General features: G+C 38.1%; 1 protein-coding gene across 3 annotated transcripts in view; it reads right to left on the bottom strand.

The window, feature by feature from the left end:
• LOC149203441 (long chain base biosynthesis protein 1b-like) overlaps positions 1–23,044 on the bottom strand; it is a 248,230-nt gene that overhangs the window by 220,124 nt on the left and 5,062 nt on the right. For 2 of the 3 annotated variants that reach the window (XM_089403434.1, XM_089403435.1), the window contains exons 2-3: positions 2,165–2,359; positions 1,941–2,035 (exon numbers count right to left, since the gene is read on the bottom strand). In XM_089403434.1, the coding sequence (XP_089259560.1) occupies positions 1,941–2,035; positions 2,165–2,270 (201 nt within the window). In that variant the 5' untranslated portion in view covers positions 2,271–2,359. Of the gene's footprint in view, positions 1–1,940; positions 2,036–2,164; positions 2,363–23,044 lie in introns of all 3 variants that reach the window. The other variant, XM_089403433.1, reaches the window with a different exon arrangement.

The raw sequence follows: 23,044 nt of genomic DNA, 5'->3' as shown, positions 1-23,044 counted from the left end.
AATTTGGTCGGGGTTCTGGGGTGCGAGTTCTCAATCTATCCTCGCGACTGGACTTGCTCCCTCCCTTTCCAGCAGCCCTCCAATTTGCTCGGGCCAGCTTTGGAAAGATCATCTCAAGAGGGAATTCTTTGGCATACTGCTCCTCGGCCCTGTCCTATCATTTTGAAGATGGATTCATGTTCCTGGGGTAGCAGACGCCCTTGCTCTGGCTAGGTGTCGGGGAAGGAGGCACTGTGTCATGCCTTGGATCGACTACAGAGTTCTTCACCTCCCCCAACTCTGTTGTTATGCCTGCAATGTGCAAAAGAATTGGCCGAGATTAAAGAGAAGCTTTCTGACATTAAGGACCTGGTGTATCGACAAAGCGTGGTGGCATATGAAAACTCGGAAGACATTGATGTGAAAGGGAAACAAGTTGGCAAGCTAGAGGACGAGGTAGCTGCGCTAAGAACCATGATTGAAGACATACAACTGCGGCTGTCAAAGACGGGGTCTCCCCAGGAAGAACAAAGCAATTCTGAAGTCTAGAATTCGGGCATTGACCTGAACCACCCAACCGACCCTATGGGCTAACTACTCCTTGCTATGTCTGGTTTCTTTTGTATCATTTTGCTATCTCAATTTTGCCGAATATATACCAGTAGGCTAAATAAGAGTATTGCGTCAATTACAAATTTTTGTAATGGTCATGAACATCTGGGCTTTGTAAATCATGATGGAAACGGCAAAGTAGAAGCCCAAGGGCAAATTCAAATGTAATTCACCCATGTATCTTGCTGCAACTGGGTGCAGAATTAATATATCAAGTACTCATTGTTGTTAAAAAAAACAATAAATATGAGGAAGAAAAGCTGCTATAGTGACAGGTCTCTGTCTCATATACCCTTGATGGACCTTATTGCAAATGAAAATAGTTACATTTGAGTTCCTAAAGCTAAACTGCATTTTTCTCATCTCTAGCGACCAATAATGGAATGTCATTCAGCCCTTTGTTAAATTGTTTGAGCTTTTTAAAAATTAGCAAGTGTAAGGGTTGTGCACAATACTATAGTATAGCTTGTTGTGCTTACAAGCTTTAAGCAACTAATATTTATTGTGAATTCTGAATTTTTAATATTATTTTGACATTATTGCTGTCCCCAACCCACCATCCCCTGAAAAATTTGAGGGTGTGCTCTAGCCGTCCCAAGGACACATCGTTATTATCTATCTATATTTATACAGTAAGCATGTCATCTTCCTTAGCTTTGATCAAACTGCTGGACAAGCTCAGTAACTTGATTCAAGAGTCCATTTAATGTCGGTTAACAAGATTATTGAGCACAGCTAAATCACATAAAGCTAACTTTAATTTAAATAATTTCAGCCCAATATATTTGACTGGACTAATCATAACACGTCATAACTAAGCTACATATGTAGTCAATATCATATTATTTTGAAGTCCAAATGCAGGAATTTTATTGTGTATATGATAAAAGATTATGTGAAAAAACAGAAATTAAAACAAGTTTTTGTTTGCCAATTAAGACCATTTTTCTTTTCCATTATAAGAGTCACAGCTAAAATTGAAATTTTTTTAATTAAACACTACATTCAAATTAAGATGTACATGGATGTTTTCTCTTTTACCTTTTTCATTTGTCACAGTCAAAAAAGGTCTAATTTTTCATTGCAATTTTTCTGGATCACAATTTCAATTTTGATTTACAAGCAATGTCACTTTGGGTCAGAACAGCGTTTGAGGCAATGAGGCAACAAATGCCACTAACTTCTAAGTTTCTAACTTGATCTTCTGAATCCAATATCAGAAATCTACGTTTTCAAATAAATATCTGAAAACTGTTGTATATGAGTCCCAAGAGATTAAAAATCACAATAGTATAAAAAGTTCCCTCCTAAAATGAACAAGGATGCCACCAAAAAAAGTCATGACAAACCTTTCTTGTAAGAGGGCGTTTTTGAGGCTGGTAACTCTTTTGAAACAGCAGGAAAACAATCACTGCCACAAGTAAAGCTTCCACAACTAAATGCCCTGCAATATAGACAACATATATATATAGAGAATATCTCTCAAGATATGCCATTCAAAAAGAGTACCACCAAGAGATTTTTCAAATACAATAGATATCATGTAAATGTAAGCATTGACGTTGAACTTTACCATCAAAATGAACTCCAAAGACAACTGCTCCAGAAAAGGGGGCATCCAATGCCCCAATCAGATGATTCATTAAATCCATTATGCCTATCCGTAATCCACCGCTCATCTTATCTCATAAGTCCAGGTCCAGAACCTTTACTTCTTGCTATGTTATCAATTCTCAGCAAGGGTCATGCGAAAGTCTGACGTCCCTGCCTACTTTTCAAAAGGAAGAACATTGTACTTATATCGACATAAATATAACATCAAAATCAAGGTAACATCAACTATTCATAAATATAACCTTGAAATCAAGAGCATGGATTATTCAAATCTAGAGTAATGTTTGCATTGCACTATCTTTTAAATTGCCTTCACATTCTACTTTGGATTTTGAAATAATTGATATTATACAAAGGTATACATTCCTCGATAAACACAAGTAACAAATACTGACAAAAAGAGTAGATTAGAAAGGGCCTTTCTTAATTTGTGAAAGAGATGTAATTGTATACATTGTACAATCCTAATATATCAAGTACAAAGCCATCAAGTGCTCTTGGTTAAGAAAGATAATAGAACATGGATTATTCAAAACTGAAGTAGTCTTTCCATTTCACTCTCATTTTAAATTGCCTTCGCATTCTACTTTGGGTTTCGAAATAATTGATATTATCCAAAGGTATAAATTCTTCAATAAACACAAATAATAAATACTGAAAAAATTAGTAGAAAAGAAGGGGTCTTTCTTGATTTGTGAAAGAGATATATACAATCCTATTATATCAAATACAAATCCATCAAGTGTTCTTGGGTAAGAAAAATAGTCAGAACTAATTAAATACTTTTAACTGATTGTATTGGATTTAGGGAAGAATGAACCCCAAAAAAGCTTGAAAAATGATGTTATCTATTTGACAAAGTAACACAACCAGATAGACTCTTCCAAGACACAGCGATCATAGACAATGTATATGACACTGATGTTAATGAGGTTGTGGCCCTGCAAATGTAGTTTTCTCTATGACTTACAAACAAAAGATCAACCTTATGCATCTAAAATTATAAGAGAATTGATATTAAATATCAAGTACACAAGTTTTTAATAGGACTGATTTTCATGATTTCCTATAGATAGCTGCTGCATGTGGAAATGTCTATCATGTATATATCAATTGCATGGTCCTCCCTCGACAAACTATAAGTTCATTATAATTTTCACCTTATCCTCTATGACCACAGAAATACTAAATAAGGATCTAGCACACCTTGTAAAGAATATGAAAAAACTGATAAGGGAAGACCAAAAAATGCCATGAAGTGCTTGATTACATAAATCAAGACATGTCTCTATATATTCAAATACTTCACAACCCCACAGGTTAGCTCAAAAGATTGAACCATCCACTCAATGCATGTCGCTGACAAGGAGGCCATAGGTCACACAGCCCACAGGTTCAAATCTGGTCGAGTCTCCTAGGGTTACTGTGCAATAGATACAAAAACTAATTTCTAAAACTGATAAGTACTTCCAATGATATGTATATATTCTTTAACATTTCCAGTTAATAAAGAAATTATACTTCAGAAATTCAACCATAAAAGCAGTAGGACAGTAGAGATCACACAAAGACAACACAAGATTTACCCTGGGAAAACCCAATTGGGGGAAAAACCCAACAACCTTTTCCTTAGAGAAATTATTCAATTCAACAAGAGATACAACTGACCTTTTCCAGTCAAAACAAAGTCAAACAGACCAGCAATAGAACCCTGGTCAAACTGTCTTCTGCCCAAGTCAAACTGCTGCCCAAGAGACTTCGCCTGATCTGCTCTGCTAGGGCTGAATTTCGGCCTTCTTCTGCACCAAGAAAATCTCAGTCCTGTTGCCCAGATAAGCCCAGAAAACTCGTTGTGTCTTCTACACGTGCAAGGTCAGCAGAAGATAAAAACTCCACACATGTGAGGTCAAATGTGAGAGAGAGAGAGAGAGCTCGGTAAACTGCTAATTTCAGCCTTTTTGTCTTTGTCTCTTTCGCATGAATGAGCAGAAGATAATTTATTGTGTGATGATCCGAATTGTGTCTTGCGGAGGAGGACAAGTGATGCATATATAGTGTTCTAGGAGGCTGAATGGGTGCCCCTACAAGTTGGGCCAACTTGACTTGATGGAGGGCCGACTTGGTCATCTTGGACCCAAAATTCAAAATTTTCTCTTTTGAAACCGACATGAAGAACATGTCTTGAATTTATTATTACATATTTACATGGAGGGCTAAAATATTAATTCTGAAGACCAACCATAGCTACAAAAAATCAACACTTCCTCTTGGCTAGGGTGGTATTAATAATGACTTCTTCAGATGTTCTCTTGTTGAAAAATTTCTCTAACAAAAGGTTGAATGAGCTAGCTATATTGATGTATCCATCCACTACATGTGGAAACCATCATGCATCAGCATCATGCTCAACAAGTCATCACTTGGGGCAATTCACCAATTATCCAAGTTGTCACTTGGAACCTGGTCAGTACCTGTGACCTTAGGTGAAATCCTGGACTATTACCATTCCTGTACATTTATTGAATGGTAATTTTGTTGACCGATGCTATAAGGCACTCACTCAATCCACTAGCCAAGTAACCTTTGGCAATATGGTCAAGTGACCCCTAACCAAGGGAGCACTCCAAGCCTTGATGCTCTCTGGGTCATTCTCCCCAGCCACATTACATTGCCCTAGTCAATAACCTTGACCTGGTCAATACCCTTGACCCTAGGGAGAATGTATGCCCCTTGATGCTACAACATCAACACTTCCTCTGACTGAGAGAAGCATTCTCAACTAATCTAAACTTGTCCCTAAAGTATACAAACTTCACTCTGGGACAGAGGCTTTGTGCGAATATGCCCAATCTGATTTTGTATATCCCTACAATTGTACTTCTCTATTCACATCTAGTTGTACCATGTTGGTACCTCAACACATGTTGTGCCATGGTTGCTTTCTGGTCACCCTAACTGGGTGCTCCCTCTGCTACTATTGCTCCATCTGTCACGTGAGTCTTACTCCTCAAAGCCCTAAGGTAATTTTGTTAACTAGAGCAATTGTCTCCTCATTGTCCTCTCCCTCTTTCTGGGAGAAACCTCACTTTGTAATTTTCTATTTTGCCATCTACCAAATTCTTGATCTTGTAAATCCACTTGGAAATCATTATTGACTTTCCACATATCTCGACATAATGACATCCTTCAAACTTGCTAGCCTACCAACTCCCTTAAAACTAGGAGCTCTTCCAGTCATGATAGAAGTACAACTTCTCCCTCTTGAGCACAAATCACTAATCCTTGGAGAATCCTCTTGCCACAAACATTGCTTTGTTCTTCCTAATGCTTTCATCTGCTGCCAAAGCCTTGGCAGCCTTTATAATGTATCTGCAACCCTCATTAGGAGGTCATGGAAGAAACGATTATGCCCCAGCGAAAGAATCAAAGACAAGAGGCTAACAAAATAATAAAGCAATAATTAAGGAAAAGAGAAGTAAAATAATTATTGTTTGAGAATTCTAGGGAATCGTCAACTCCTTCTTACTCCTAGCTTACTTGCAGAAATCACTAAAATCTATTTGCAAATTTGTCAACCTAGAAAGACATGTTCACGTCCTTATCATCAACTACTAATGCTTTAGTAGTGACATTCTTGGATTTCTTCTAATGTGGATGCTCATCATCATCACTATTTGTTGTTGAAGCTTGTTGCTTGCCCTTCCTCTTCTTATCATTCTTCCCTCCAGTGCATTGATTTTTATAATGACCAAACTTGTGGCAACGAAAACATTGAATATCCTTCTTTACTTGAGGTGGTCTTCTACCTACATTCCTTTGAAACTTTCCAAAATTTCTCCTTCCTTTGCCATTTTTAGAGTGGGTTGTAAACGCTTAAGAGTCACCATCTTGAGGTCTTGGAATCTTCCCCTTTGAGACAAGTCTAGATTCCTCTTGAGTACATGAGGTCCATAATTCCTCAAAACTTGGAATTTCCTTTCTGCCACAAATACTAGATGCAAATGAATCCCATGAGTCAGGCAAACCATTAAGTGTTGTAGTCACAAGTTCTATATCAGGAATAACTTCATCAATAGCTTGAAGTTGATCTCTCAATTGAGAGATCCTCATGAAATATGAAGCCACAATATCATCCTTTGTCATTTTAACATCACGAAGTTCATTCTTCAAACTCATTTTCTTACCAATGTTGTTAATGGTATACAATCCAACTGCGAGATCATTCATCTTCTTTGAAGAATCCAAACCTGAAACATATGGAATCAAATGATCTTTGTTACATTCCACAATAATCCTCATGGCTATGATTTCATTCCTCTTGTATCTCTTTTTCCCTTCATCATCTTGTGGTTTAGTAACCTTGGCCTTCACATGATCCAAAACATCATTTTCTACCAAAATAAGATCAATCATTGTCTCCCATGCCCTGAAGTATGTAGCACCTTCCAACTTGTTTTATGTCTTAGTATAGAACCCATGGTCATAGATCTGGTCTAAAAAATAAATTTGCAGAAGTAGATAAATTCAAAAGTGATCTCAACGTCCTCTTCCCTTCACCAAAGCTCTAATACCATGTTTATTTTTCAAGTGCAATAGATACAAGGACAAATTTCTGAAACAGATAATTACTTCCAATGATATGTATATATTCTTTAGCACTTCCACTTAATATTTCATAAATTCAACCATCAAAAGCAATAGGACAATAGAGATCACACAAACATAACACAAGATTTACCTAGGGAAAACCCACTTGGGGAAAAAACCCAACAGCCTTTTCCTTAGAGAAATTATTCAGTTCAACAAGAGATACATTTGATCTTTTCCAACCAAAACAAAGTGATACAGACCAGCAATAGAATACTGGTCAAACTGTCTTCTACCCAAGTCATACTGCTGCCCAAGAAACTCGGCCTGATCTTCTTTGCTAGGGTTGAATTTCGGTGTTCTTCTGCACCCAAAAAATCCTGGTCATGTTGCCCAAATATGCCCAGAAAACTCGTCCTGTCTCCCACACATGCAAGGTCAATAGAAGAGAGAAACTCCACACGTGCGAGGTCAAACGAGAGAGGGAGAGAGAGAACTCGGTCAAGTGCTAATTTCGGCCTTCTTGTCTTTGTCTCTTTCGCATGAATGCGCAGAAGATATTTTGTTGTGTGATGATCCGAATTGTGTCTTGTGGAGGAGGACGAGTGATGCATATTTAGCATTATGGGAGTCTAAATGGTTGCCTCTAAAAGTTGGGCCGATTTGATCATCTTGGAGCAAAAAATTCACAATTTAAAACTCATTTTCTCTTTTGAAACCAACATGAAGAACATGCGTTGAATTTATTATTACATATATTTGGAGGGCTAAAATATCAATTATGAAGACCTGCCATAGCTACAAAAAATAAATAGTACTGAGAGGGGGGTGAATCAATATTGTGCACTCTTTAACAATTTTAATTATATCATGTAAACATTAAACTATTAGCAACACCATTCAACAATGCACAACATCAAAGACAATACACATGAGATTTTTTGGTGGAAACCCTTCCGAAAGAAAAAACACCAAACACTTTTAATGTAGGTCTTAAAGATTACATCAATAGGAAGCTTTAACTTTCAAGATTTACCCACTGCAACTGGAAGGAGTTTCCAACCCCCTAGTTTTATCAACTCCAACTGAAAGGATGCTCCAACACCCTGATTTACTAGCTCCAATTAGAAAAGGGCTCTAACCCCCTGGTTTTATCAGTTCCAAGTAAAAGGATGCTCCAACACTCTACAAGCTCCAACTCGTCCTAGCACCACCCTAAAGTGTTCTCAGGCTCCAACTTGAAGGAGACTTCAATCTTCGCTTTCACCACGCTGCCACCCCTGAGATAGAAGATAAAAGAATAAGATAGATCACACTGAATACGTTGCTCAAACACTATATTTGATGATTGAACTACATAACCACTATTGTCAATACTATTGTTGCATTGCCTCTGCTTTTGTCCAACTATCATAATATTGTCACATTTTTGTTGTTAATGCCATTGTTGTCACTGATGTCACCAAAAAGATAACTCTCCTCAACGCAACCCTGATCACTTCATGTAACCAAGGCACTTGCAACATGCTCATTGATTTCCAAAACATATTATGGCCATCAAATATCAATCAAAACAACTTCAAACATGTCTAGTTGCATCTGATTCTCAACCCTGATCGCCCAGCATCTTTCGGTTTTCAATTTGAATTAATAATGACTTAAATAATCCAAAATCACTATATAGAACCATGTATTCAATTAAACGTTCCACAAATATATTCTTTCCAGGCACCCACCAGATGACTTGCCAGATTCCAGCAAAGGCCACCAGAAACTGTTAAAAGTGAGACAATTTGCCAGTAAATGAAAAATAAAAAAATTATGTCTCTTAGTGAGATCAAACATGTGACAATCAACAACCCATGTACATACCTCACGCCCTGGTTACTCGTTATACTTTACCACACAACGTTCATAGACTAATTTGTTTTTCGCATGATTGAACTGACTCCATATAGAGGCTTAGAACCTGATTATGTTGTTATTCCACTATTTGTAGTCGAATTGTGGACTAACATTAATATTCACCATTGTTGCAGACTTTCGGCCTTCACTATGTAACTAAGCCACAGACTTTGGCCTTCGCTAATGAATTCCACTAAGTCACTGACCTTTCAACTTCCGCTATTTTTGGATAGATGTAGAACTCAGGCTTCAATATTTCGGAATCCACCAAATTGTAATCAATCTTTCTACCTTTGTTATTTTAGAAAGTGGACATTCAACCTCTGCCTTTGTTATTTTAGAGAGTGGACATTCAACCTCTGCCTTTGTTGTCAAATAATAAGCTCCACCTTTGATATATATATATACCCAATCTAGTTAAGCTCCCTTATGTGAAATCCAAGTATTAAACTCTAACAATTAAACTCCACCATGGATAGACAAGACTCTTCACTAAAGGTTCAACTCTACCTCTGCCAAAGGTTTAATTTTGCTTATACTATTGTAACCAAGTTTCAATCGCACCATTTATGGTGGCATGCACAACCTCTCGTCGTGCCAATCACAAAGCAGGATATGTTGTATATGAATGGAATGTCATAGCCCCAATTAGATGTCAACAAAACCAACCTAACCACGTGATCATGGAGTGTTGAATGTATTTACTTCACGTGTGTTGAAATCACGACATGCATCAAGCAAAACTCTTTAGCAGTGCATGGAACTCAAACTTAGTTTTGTGACCAAACCATAAGAAAAGGATCAACCTCAAACCCGATATCAAAACTTGTGTTGCCTTTGCTTGCACTAGTTTGTTCCACAATTAGTATTTTGCAACAGAACATAAACTTTGCACTCAAACTCGCAAAACAATTCATATGTAAAGAAATTAACTTTTTCATTTGATTTGATAATTCAATCGAGCGCTTGCATACATATATATATCTGGTTCACAATTCATGAGAGTCGACCTTGGACTGACTACCAAAAAAAATTCGAGCCAACGGTTGAGTCAAAGCCATCAACTCAAATCACGATCTCAACCGAAATGAGTTAATTAGTTTTAGTAAATAACAACCAACGAAGACCATTGTCGAAACCCCAATGTAACCATAATTTGTGTTACCATTGAACATGCGCATTTTTAATAAATGTTTGTGCTTTAGAAGGGCCAACCATGGAGGAACCACTTAATGTGCAACCTACCATTGGAAATGGCATGACAAGAACTATTAGATGATGACGGTCTTGCTCACAAATTCATTGTTCTTCTCATTCAATTTCCTCATCAAATGCGGGGCATCATGACCACACCACAAGAGCTTCCTTCTAGGGCTTCTTGTCCATTGGAGCTTCCAATTAATGCAATCCATTGACGTATATTAAGAGAGTTCAAATGCTGAGAAAAAGTAAAGAAAATGTTATATAAAACACATACCCTAAAGGGTAATAGAGATATATTATTTGCTTCTATTAAGTCAATCCACTAATTCACTAACAAAGTTAGCAATGTAGTGATGCAGGGGCATTATCCATGACGAAAAAAAATTATATTGTTGTAGCCCACATAGTTTCAAGTTTTTGCATGGTTTAATGCCCAAAACCCATCATGAGCATATATGACTTATATGAAATTCATTTTGCATTTAACTTGAAACAAGGACTACTATACTTCTCAAATTTTGCACAGTTAATAAGAGAGAAAATATGTAAGCACAACCACAAAAAAAATTTACACATGTACACTGTTGTTTTTGGTCAACTGGCCCTGGAAAAACCAACAAGGGGAAAACAAGTTCTAAGTGAGTCTTTATATTGCTTTTAAGGAGACTTGTACATAAAGAGAAAAATCACTTATCTCCCTTATAGTCTTGTTGAAGCCACTGCCAGGTCACCTTGAAAATCAAGCCCTCTCCTCAGTGAACTCAACCTGAGTAAGTTTAGTTTTCTATGCACTAGCATTTAGTTGTTTCGATGCCAAAGTGAGCCTAAAATCTAGTGATTTTTTGCCACTTATACCACTGTTGACAACGTCACATTGTGCACTCAAGGCAATCCAAAAATCATGCTCACAGGGGGCTAATACTTGGTCTAAACAACCCAAGAAAACTCGACCTGCCTTGTCCTTATTTCACTGCCAAACTCGGCACAAAAAGCAGACTGTTATTTGCCTTGAAGCTCAATCTAACTATTTGCCAACAACACTGATAACCAACATGCAAGCTCGGCCTCTATACACAACAAACTCGGCCTATACAATGCCTCATATTTCGACCTAGAAGCAACTAATACCTAGCATAAATTTCGACTTGGAACTCGACCTAAATGCATCAGCAAACTCAACAGAACTCTTGGTGTGTAATCCTGGAAACTCGTGCCTAAACTCTCTACTAGAAATTCGAGTTGATAGTGGAATTAGAAGTTCGAGCCCTTCTCCTTGTGCTGAGCAATTTTCTCCTCCCTTCAAGCTACTCTCTAGCTCTCCTCTGCTAGCTCAAGTGCTCCTTTTCCTCATACACTCTCCTTGACCTTCTCAATATCACACATGAGAATCATAGGCAAAAACCCTTGTCCTTTTCCTTTTGTCTTTCATTTGTGAGGAAAACCTAACCTTAGAGATTATTTCCCTCTCTTGAGCCTTCCTCATGTTGTCCCACTAACTTAAAGAACTAGAAACCTTTTTACTATTTTGTACCTTGTGCACTTTTTTCTCTCGTAAAGTGAGTTTTAAAACATAAAAGTCACTTTAATATTATAAAGTGCACTATGTACATTTCACATAAAGTCACTTTATAACACATGTGACTTTAATAAATTAAAATACATGGTACCTAACCCATAACAAGGTGATTTTGCTCCAGGACATTAATAAACTGATAATGTCCCTAGACAAAAAGATTAAATAAACTTGTTACTTCCGACCATTACTTCTCTAATTCACAAACAATCAAGGGGTGACAGCCCAAGACGCAGTGGATCCAAATCAACTTCTTAAAGCATATATTCAAGACTATGCAAGATTGGATGAGAACACTCAAGCAGTTATGACCTTCAATGAATACAGCGACTTCAGGTATAGGAATAGTCCCCGGGGGCAGCTTAATGTGGAACTGGCAAGCAATGTGAGTAAACTTCCTCTACCCTCATTTGATGGATCATCTATATGTATAGCAAGGGCATGTGTGCAAAAATTGGACACCTACTTTAGGCTCAATCCTATGGCTGAAGCAGACACAATCCAATTTGCCACATTACATTTAGAAGGGGAAGCGCATGAGTGGTGGTATCATGGTCTAGTAACTCTGGGGCATGCCAACATCACTTCTTATGACGATTTTACACAAAGGCTGATAGAAAGATTCAATCGAAAGAACCCAGACATCCACTTTAGAGAATTGGCACTACTCAAGAAAACAAGGTCACGTGAAGAGTTTATTGTAGAATTTGAATGTATCACAGTCATGGTGACAGATATATTCGATGAGTGACTAGTCATGCTTTTCACTAAAACATTACCTGAACCCCTACAAGGGTGGGTCAAGGCATTCAATCCCGCCACTCTTCAAGAAGCTATAGGAGACTCGAGACATGGGAAATGTAGCCGCTAAAGCTAAGGCTCCATCCAAGCCTTTCATTCCTCCAAAAGATAAGGAGAAGAAGCCCTTTCAACGTGATGGGCCCAGAAAGGACAAGCTAGATGAAGAAACACGAAGCGAACTCAGGCAGAAGAAGCTATGTTTCAATTGCAAGGAGCCATGGGAACTAGGTCACCGTTGTTTAGGTAAGTGAAAAATTCGCTACATCGAAGTAGTCTCTAATGATGAGGAAGAAGGAGAGGAACCCACTTCGAATGTTGAAGAATAACCACCGCAAAAAGAAGCAAAGGAAGAAGAAAAACCTAACAGATCCAAGGAAAAACCACCACGAGAGGAAAGGCCCAGCGAATAAGATAAGACACGACCACTAGTTAAGATTGCAACCCTTTCAAGCACACCCAAGTATAACACCTTTAGGGTCAGGGGAGTCATCAAGGAAAAGAAGAATGTTGTAGCCGATGCACTCTCCAAGAAACCAGTAGCATGTGCCCTTATGGAACTCACAGAAGATTAGAAGGCACACTTCTCAGCAGAGTATGCCAAGAACCAATTTACTTGCGCCCTAATCGACAAGATCATACAGGATGACAAGTACAAAATAGTTGATAGAGTCATTTATTATAAAGACAGGATATACTCAATTCCTGAATCTACAATCAAGGAGAAGTAATTGACAAGATCATCCAGGATGACAGGTACAAAATAGTTGATGGAGTCATTTATTATAAAGACAAGATTTACCTGGTTCCTGAATCTACACTCAGGGAGAAGATTTTGAAGGTTACACATGATATTCCTTCAGTTGGGCATCAAGGATTCTTCAAGACATATCGATAGATTCGGGAACGATTCTCATGGAAAGGGCTCAAGGAAGATGTGATGAAATACATCAAGGAATGCATGACATGCCAACAAAATAAGGTTGATCATACACATCCTACAAGTCTTCTCCAACCCCTACCAATCCTAAAACAAAATGAGAGAGCATCTCCATGGATTTCAGCACAGGGTTACCCAAAGCACAAGGTAGGGACTACATCTACACAATGGGAATTGAATTGACCCCTAGCACTAGCTATCACCCTCAAATCGACAATCAAACAGAAAAAGTGAGTAAGTGCATTGAAGGGTATCTATGCAACTATGTGACAAGTTAGTAAAAGGCATGGATTAAGTGGTTGTACCTCTATTGAATTACCACCATTAGAAGAAGAATGGCAACTGGAACTAATTCCAGAAACAATCATGGTTGTGCGGGAAAAGTGTTGAGAAACCAATGCTAGTAGAGTTAGGGTTAGATTTCTCTTTCTTGATAATTACTTCTAAATTATGTCGACTTCTTTTACTTCTTTGTTATATTATCTTTCATCAAGCAATTACCAAATTATGTGTGTAAGAAGATCACAAAAACACAAGACACAAGATGTAGGCACTTTGTCGGGGCAAAACCCTTATTTAGAGGAAAACCTAGTCAAAATATCTTCCTTCAATAGTTTTCTTGAGACTCTTCAACCTAAACACAGACCCCCTCCAACCACCAAGTCAATCTCTCTTCCAGCAACTTCGACCCAGAATTTCGACCTAGAAGCAGCAGCACTTCGACCCAGCAAATGGCAGCAGCAACAACAACAGCTTCGACTAGACAAGAAAAACTTCAATCTCCTTGAGAAATCCAAACGAGAGAGATAGATAGCCCAAAATTTTGATTTTCTCTTTTCCTTCCTCTTTCTCTAACTTCGCACTTCTTTTTGGCCTCCTTCTAGATATCGAACTTATGAGTGAGTTAGTGAGTGCTCCAAATGAATTCAATCTGCTTGTATATATAGGCTTGAAGTGAAGTCAAATTGCTATGTTTGAGACAGACTTGGTGTGGAGGTGTCAAATACCTAATTTGACTCAATATTAAATCTTTTTACATGATTCAAAGGCCCAAGAAGGGTCTCTATATACAATGACTATATTGACTCAATATAAATCCTAGGAGTCCACAATGGGGACTTTGACTAATAAAAGATGGCCCAATCATGAAACCCATGCTTTAATAAGTCATTGTAATAATAATAAAAAAAAATATTTTTCATTCTTTTGACAAGTACATTACATAATGACTCAAATACATTTATGAAGACCGAACCTAGTTACATTTTTCAACACTCCCTCTTAACTAGGGAGGTATTCATAATAACATATACAAGTACAAGGAAGATCTCAAACCATATGAACAATGAAGAGTTTAGGCACCGCAATGCCATGGACTAAATTCCTGATCAAGACAATCTATCCAAAGTCCTCCAACAATTTAGGCACTCACGATGCCATAGACTAGATTCATAACCAGGGCAATCTATCCGGGTGGGACTAAGATGGACTAAAGCTTTCAGCCTCTCTACGTACCATTAGGCTTACTAACTAACCATCAACCAGGGACCCATGTGCATATCCGAGGTCAGAGCTCCATGACCAACACCACCGTCACTACTTTGGGATCCAGACATCAACACATAGTGTCAGCCAGGTGTCCTCCCAGGCAATGTGTCTCACACACAAAGCCTCAACAAATCTCTTCTAAACTTTTATCATTATCAACAATGATCAACAATATCAACTAAACTAAGCATGCTTCTAAGATATTCAAACTTCTTATTAGGAAGAGAATTTGTTAGTATATTAGCTACTTGATCGTTTGTCGGGACATACTGTAGCTTCATGATCCCATCCTGCACCATGTCCTAATGTAGTGGAACTTATTGTTGATATGCTTCGTCCTAGAATGAAACACAGGATGTCCAGACATCTTGATGCAACTTTGATTATCACAGTTTATCACAGTAGGATCCAGAGTCTTCACAAACAAATCTGTCAGAAGCTTCCTCAACCATACAGCCTCCTTTCCTACTTCACATGCAGCTGCATACTTTGCCTCAACACTACTCAAAGCAACAAGATCTTGCTTTCTACTCATCCATGAGATCATGGCAGATCCCAAACTAAAGCATCCACCTGTACAGCTTCTTCCATTAGTCTCACTGCCACCCTAATCAAAATCTGTGAAGCCAATCAGCTTGACTTCATTGCTATTGTACTTTAGGCAGTGATGTATAGTGCCACGAAGATATCTTAATATATGCTTGGAAAGCTATCCAATGATCATGACCAGGCTCCAACTGAAACTGACTAAGAATGTTCACAACAAAGCATATATCCAACCTAGTATTTACCAAATACATCAAAGAACCCACCAACTGATGATAGGAGGTAGGATCTACGAGGCTTGAGTCAGAGCCCCTCAACTTCTTGAGATTAGTGATCATAGGAGTAGTCATGGGCTTGGAATCCATCATCCCAAATTTCTACAACAACTTGATGATATACTTTCCTTGCCCCAAATATATCTCCCCAGGCTTTTGCCATACTTCGCAGACCTCAGTAATAGTGCATCAATCCCAGATCCTTCATCTCAAATTCGGCTGTTAGCATCTTCTTGCATTCTTGTATCCTTCACTCCACACATGTAATGAATAGATCAGCCACATATAGTAGAATAATGATTGGCTCATTATCCACAACCTTGATGTAGAGATTTGGATCAACAGTGCTTTTCACGAACCCAATTCTTAGAAGGTATGCATCCATTCTTGCATACCATGCCCTGGGAGCCTACTTCAAACCATATAGGGCCTTCTTGAGACTACAGACAAGAGTGTCTTTGCTATTTACTTCAACGCCTTCAGGTTGTTCAATGTATACTTCCTCATCAATGGTCCCATTCAGAAATGTTGTCTTTACATCCATTTGATGGATATTCCATCCCATTGTAGCAGCCAATGAAACCAAAGGTTTCTTCATAATCTATGCCTTCCTTTTGAGAGAAACCCCTTGCAACAAATCTAGCTTTGTATTTGTCTATACTTCCATCAACAGCATGCTTGATCTTGTAGATCCATTTGGAGGTGACAATCGATTTGTCACTAGGTCTAGGAGAAATTTCCCAAACCCCATAATTCATGATGGATTGATATTCTTCCTACATTGCCTCCTTCCATACTTCTTGATGAGCTGCTTCTTCAAATGTAGATGTTTCAGCTTCAATCAGTTTTGTCATATATGTAGCATATCCAGAATATATTTTCGGCCTTTTACTTTCTCTAAGGGTTCCTTTCGTAGCTCCATGTCCTTCAGCATCTTCAAGAGTAGCTTTTAACCAATTTGGCTTCTTCCTTGTCTTCGGTATGATCACAACTTGAATAGGATCATTTGGTCCTTCTTCTTCTTCTTGAAATGTAGATGGATTGTCGTGTTGTACTTATTCTTCAAATATAGGTATATCTTCGTCATCAGAATCAATATGAATGTCCTTGGATCTTTTTGTAGGCATGATTTTCATCAAATATAACATCCTTACTTACTTCAATATGTCTTCCTTCCTTGATGTCAATTTTGTATGCCTTTGATGAGAGACTATAGCCAATGAAGATCCCTTTGATGCTTGTAGAATCGAACTTCTTTCGTTTTTCCTTTGGAATGTGGATATATGCAAGACTCCCAAAGATTCAAAGATGGTCCACACTTGGTTTCTTTCCTGTGAATGCTTCCTCATGTGTCATATTCTCAAGAATTCTATGAGGACTTCTATTTTGAATATATATGGTTGTCATTGTTGCTTCTACCCATAGAAATTTTGGTAAGTCTTGATCAAGAAGCATTGTTCGTATACCTTCTTCAATTGTCATATTTTTCTTTCAGCCACTCCATTTTGTTCGCGATAGTAGGTAACAGTAAGCTCCCTCTTAATTCCTGCGTCTTTACAATATGCAATCAATTCTTTAGAAGTGTATTCCCCACCATTTTCAAATCTGTCTTTATTTTTCTTTCAGTTAGGGTTCCCACTTCAGATCTAAACTCCTTGAATTTTTCAAATACTTCACCCTTTTTCTTGAGAAAGTAGAGCTATGTCTTTCTAGAGTGATCATCAAATCGTAAAGATGACCTCCAAGTGATTTGTCAGACATAGGCCCACACACACCAGAATGAATGAGGTCTAATATCTCTTTCGACCTTGTTTCACTATTTGAAAATGGTTTTCTTGTATGTTTACCCAAAGAACATACCTTGCAAACTCCTTCACGATCTTCTTTGATATCGAGGATGCCATGAACAAGTTGATTAAGAGTTGGAATAACCTTGTAGTGAAGATGACCACATCTTTTATATCATAGCTCAATGGGATTGATTTCCATATGAACTAGGGCTTGAGGAGGTGGTGTAATGACTCTATACAAGCTTCCTTCACGAACTCCAATAACCCTAGCTTTATCAATACTTGAATCTTTTCCCCAAACCAAGACCTTTCCATCAACAAAAGCAACTCTATCCCCTTTATCTTCTAAGCAAGAAATTGAAAGCAATTTCTTTTTCAAACCTGGAACATATAGTATATTGTTGAGGTCTAGTTTAGCTCCATTCTCCAGCTTCAAAGATGTTGATCCTAGGCCTCTAACAGCATAGCTTTTGTTGTCTCCCAATTCCACTACATGAGAAGATGGTTCCTTTGATAGAGTTTGAAGTTGTTTACTTTCCCCTGTCATATGCCTTGATGCTCCACTGTCAATGATCCATGCATTATCATCATTAAGTGAACCTGTAAATGTAGCTAAGAACCCTTGGCTTTTAACCTTGTTGAATAAGTAGTTGAAGATCTTCTTGATCCAGCTTCCTGCAATATTTAATCCCATTCTTATCATAGAGGGAGTAATCATTTCCTTTAAGCCAATGAAGTGATCTTCAATCTTCTTTGACCTTAGCTCTGATACCATGTTGGGAAATCAATACCAGTAGAGTTAGGGTTAGATTCCTCTTTCTTGATAATTACTTTTGAATTGTGTTGGCTTCTTTTACTTCTTTGTTATATTACCTTTCGTCAAGCAATTACCAAATTAAGCACTCTGCCAGGGCAAAACCCCTATCTAGCACAAGAACCCCTATATGGGAAGAACAGTATTATTGTCTCTTGTTCTGGTTGCAGGGAAAATCACTCTATTGAAAACAATGAAATTTGTAGAAGATTTTGGGAACAGTTTGTTTATATTTTTTGATGTCTGGACAAGGTTTCATTGGAGGTGAGCGAAGTCCCTTACAACCATCGCTGGAAATTAGACTTGCAAAGTTTTGAGTAACTACTTGCCTTCACATGGATCTTCTATAACAAGAAATCGCCTTAAGAAGGAAGTGGATTACACACAAATTCAGGAGTCTTTGTTCTAGAGATTCCAAAGAAGTTCGAAGTTGTTACTATGAAAGTAGAACGAATGACCTAAAATACGCTCGCTGGAGCTGGGTACAGTTTGTGGAGATAGAACGCATGGGACAGAAACCCTAGTTTATAGATGTAAACCTACGTAATAACTAGACGTATAATCAACCCTTGTTGTAGTGAACATAACGCCATTTTGATCTACGCAATTTTAAATCAGTCAGCAAACGAAGTGTGCTGAAGGTTGCGTGGGTTTTGCTTTGCAACAAACGCTAATCAACCAATAAATTAATTTGAGCGGAAACGCTCACAACTGAGGCAAGCTAGATTAATTAGTTTAATGTAACAAGAGTATTCTTGAAGTGCGTTTGGAATTAATGAATTCATTAGTCTTCCCTGTTGGATTCTAGAATTAGGAATTAAAGTGATGCTAGATTGATGTCTTATTGGAACAGTCAATGAAATCAATACTATTTGTTGAATTGAATTATAATACCTTGCTATATTGTTACTGTGGTCATATTCTTTATTAAAAATGTTTATTTTTTATAAATTGAAAGGGAAATTGTGAATTAAATCCTGAATGTGCAAGAAAACTAGGGCAAAATAACCTTAATACGTTACAATTTATTAGGGCCGCATACATATATACAGTGAACATTTGAGTGACACATACTTACAAGTATACATTTAATTCCAGCGAGCCCCTTGGCTAGATCAGTTCAAACGTCAGTACCTCTTAGCTCATTAAGACCGCAAGTATATTTGATGGTGAGCGTAGATACAATCATCCAAGTCATAGAACCCGCACCAAGTCTAAATCTTTATACATTTATATTTGACAGGCTTCAGAATTTAATATAGTGAAGCCTTTCAAGTTGGATAAGGGCCTATCCACTCAAAGATATATCAAAACATTATTAATCCACAATAGAGTTCCTAAACAACCTGCTTCAGATGTGACTTTGAATTGACTGTGATTTTTTGCAGAACTTCCACGAAACCAAACTCACAAGAAACATACAAACCCCTCGCTCAACATGCCTCCTAGAGATTACGCTATTTTCCTCGAGGCCGAGGTTGAAACTCAGAGCAAAGATTATTCAGATAACCATTAGATTCATAACACCTTGGAAGATCATTATGTCACAGATTTATAGAGTTTTGGAGAACAAACGGATCCCATAATTTAGGGAAAATATGTGAAGCCAACCTAGATTTTGAGATTGATTTTGATTAAAATTCAAAACTTTAATTTAATTTAAATTAAAGTAAATTTTTTCTATTTTGATATATAAATATTTTGGTGATCCCAAAAATAAGTTTAACCCTTCATTTTAATAATGTTTCTGGAAGAAATTAATGTGTGATCTTAGTGCATTAAGCAGGTTCAATCCCTAGAAAGAATTGGCTTTATTTCTTTGTTCTTCCAATCATTCCTAATATAGTCATTACGCTTTGGACATCAACAAATTGAATTTGAAAGTTTAAGAGCTAGCTTCCAAACTAGCTATTTGAAGGGATGGAATAATCAAATGTGTGGGATAACCATAACCTTACCTTCCTAGCCCATCTTATGACGTATATACCACGAACTATTGTTGCTCTTTGAATCTTACCCCCGCCCCTGCTGCCCTTTCCTCTCAAGCCGGAAACGATGAACATCTGAGAATATGAACACGCACAAGTAAGCGTGATGAAAACCACACGATGGAAATTCAGAGATGCTTGGATTTGAACCAAGACAAAGAAAGCAAACCAGCTATCATCTCTCAGAACGAGAACCGATTCCAAAGAAGTATTATGGGTTGTAGATAAATAGAAACATTGTTAGGTAGGTTCTTTGGGTGGCCCAGTCAGCAACATACGTTAAGTTGTTGCCTTCCAATAATGGATATTCAAACTAGAGTCATTCCATACATCCTCGAGCAAATCTAATTAAGTTCATGCATCATTCATCTATACCAAAGAATTTTACAATAAAATTGGTAAGTTTGTCATTAGAATTCAAAAAAATTGCAGTGTATTAAATGAAATTGTCTTGAACCTATATATTTTTTAAAACCCCACATGTAATACAAGTGAAAACATAACCATTGTGAGATAAAGTTATATCTTCTTGTGTATAAAGGCAAGATACTCAAAATGCTAATGGAAGATTATTCATTAGAAAACCCTTAAGTGTATGTTCAATCCTTAATCCCAATAGTGTAATGCCAATAAAAATAACTTTTGGAAACAAACCAGTGCATGTGACACTTGTTCCTTTAAACCATGAAATGAAATAACAATTGAATGTAATGCTTAGGAAAATTGCCTAAAATGACAAATCAGATTTTAATGACTGATTGTGCCAAATCAAATGTTATTATTAATTTTGTGACTATGTTGATCATCTATCAGGCAACCTGAAAGCTTTCAAATGAGAATCGATAGAACTATGATTTCAATACATTTTCTGCCTCAGAACCATATACATGACTCACACGATGGAATTCAATCCCTTAGATTTCAATTTGATGCACATTCGATTAATGATTCCACGGGTCCAATGTTATATCAAATCTGTAATTCTAGCTTTTGGAAACCTTGGCAATACTGTGTAACTTGATTATCGAAGGAATGTAAGCTAAATTGTGAAAAATTACGAACCTAGATAAGATAAGATAAGATAATTGTATTTATGTCCAGCTAATGACCACAAAGTAGGTCAAAGGAATTGTTGAGTACAATGATGTCTATACAAAGCGAGAGAACCAAACGGTCTCCTATAAAAGATACAATGCATAAAGTAAATCAACATCTGGCCCTAGGGGAGAGGATCCAGGAGCTAATAGGTCTGAGGATCAAACCAATCTCTCCTAACATCCGACGCGGAATGAATAACACTGAAGAAACTCAACAAAGTTTGTTGGCCGGATGAACAGCTGGTGACAAGCGCGGACTGTCCACTAAATCGTTTCCTGGGGGGATTCGTGCGCTGCTTAATGCTTCAGGACCTAGTCCGTCTCCCAGGAACGGATCTGAGACAGATCTGTTGCTGAGATCTCGTGTGGCAAGGTGAGGTCCCACGAATACTCACTGATCTGGAGTCTGGATACGTACTAGTATCAATCGATCTCTTGGTGCCCTTATTTGAAGGTAGTACCCTGAAAAATGTCGTGATCCTCTGTGTGGGGTCTGGTTTGATGGGAGGCTAAAGAATATGCGCTCGGAACCTGAGAGCCTCCTACATATATAGGGCCAAACATCTCTGATCGAGATACCTGAAAAAGTCGACGAAGATCCGAGAATCTCTGAACAAGCAATGAAACCTTCCTCTGATCCTGTAGTAGACAAGGCATCCAAGAATGAAGTGCACCTCGGTCTCCACTTCCTCTAAGTGACATACCTGGCATAGTCTGTTTAGTCTATCCACCTGGTGGTCCGTCTCTACCCGAAGTCTATGAGGACCTACTCTAAATTGGCCTAGAGGAATGCGAAGAGCATGCATCCAGTGGTGAAACATATACTAGGGTCGAACAATGAGCCCATCTCTCAACTCTAAGAAGTGCTCAACATAGAAGGCCATCTTTGGGTGCAACCCTCTAGATGGCCTGGACGAACTGCCTGTAGATGTCCTCCCCGATGATCTTGTTTAGTTCCTGTCTAGTAGGTAAAAGGTGACTAGGAGCATCTAAGGAATATCGGAAAGGAGGGAGATGATCCAACTGAATTCCCACTGACTCTAAGAGATTTGAAACTCCTGTAAACCAACATCTGGCTCGGCCTAAGGGAGTAGAACGGGCAATAGTCTCAGAAAAGCAATATGCCAAGTAAGGATAACGGTCCCTACTCTTTATCGAGTCTGCAAAGCCTTGGACACGATGCAAGAATGAAACCAATCTGAAGACCGTCTCAAGCCGAAAGGGCTGAGCTCCAAACTCTGCAAGGATGATGTGTTGCGATATTGTCAATTTACACCTAATGATGCGATGGAAAAGAAGAATCTAGACTCTCTTAGCTGAACCCCAATCTGACTCAAGTAAAGACGGTCCCCAAATCTCTGAGCCATATAGAATAGTGGGACAGATCAAGGTGTCCATGAGGCTCATCTTGGACGAGATGTCCTGGAAGTGATGTCGAAAGCATTGTCTCTCGAGAAGGACTAAGGATCCATATCCTTTGTTGATCCGAGGTTGAAGTGTTAGTCGCAAACAGAAGCGAGGACCTAAGAATTGCACCCCCAAGTAAGTATACGTGCTAGTGATCTCAATCTCCTCTCCTCTAAATAGAAAGTGAAGGCATGAGGTTTTCTTCACCCCATTAAAGATCATAACCTTGGTTTTACCCAAGTATACGTGTTGGTGATCTCAATCTCCTCCCCTCTGAATAGAAAGTGAAGGTATGAGGTTTTCTTCACCCCGTTGAAGATCATAACCTTGGTCTTACCCAGGTTAACTGTCAACTGTCGATGATCACA

Source organism: Pinus tabuliformis, chromosome 2_1 (assembly GCF_031772625.1).
Source record: "Pinus tabuliformis cultivar Carrire ecotype Pingquan chromosome 2_1, CPIR1, whole genome shotgun sequence".
In the NCBI taxonomy this organism is placed as follows: domain Eukaryota; kingdom Viridiplantae; phylum Streptophyta; class Pinopsida; order Pinales; family Pinaceae; genus Pinus; species Pinus tabuliformis.
The sequence above is the reverse complement of the archived record's forward strand: the minus strand, read 5'-3'. Positions and strand labels throughout refer to the sequence as shown.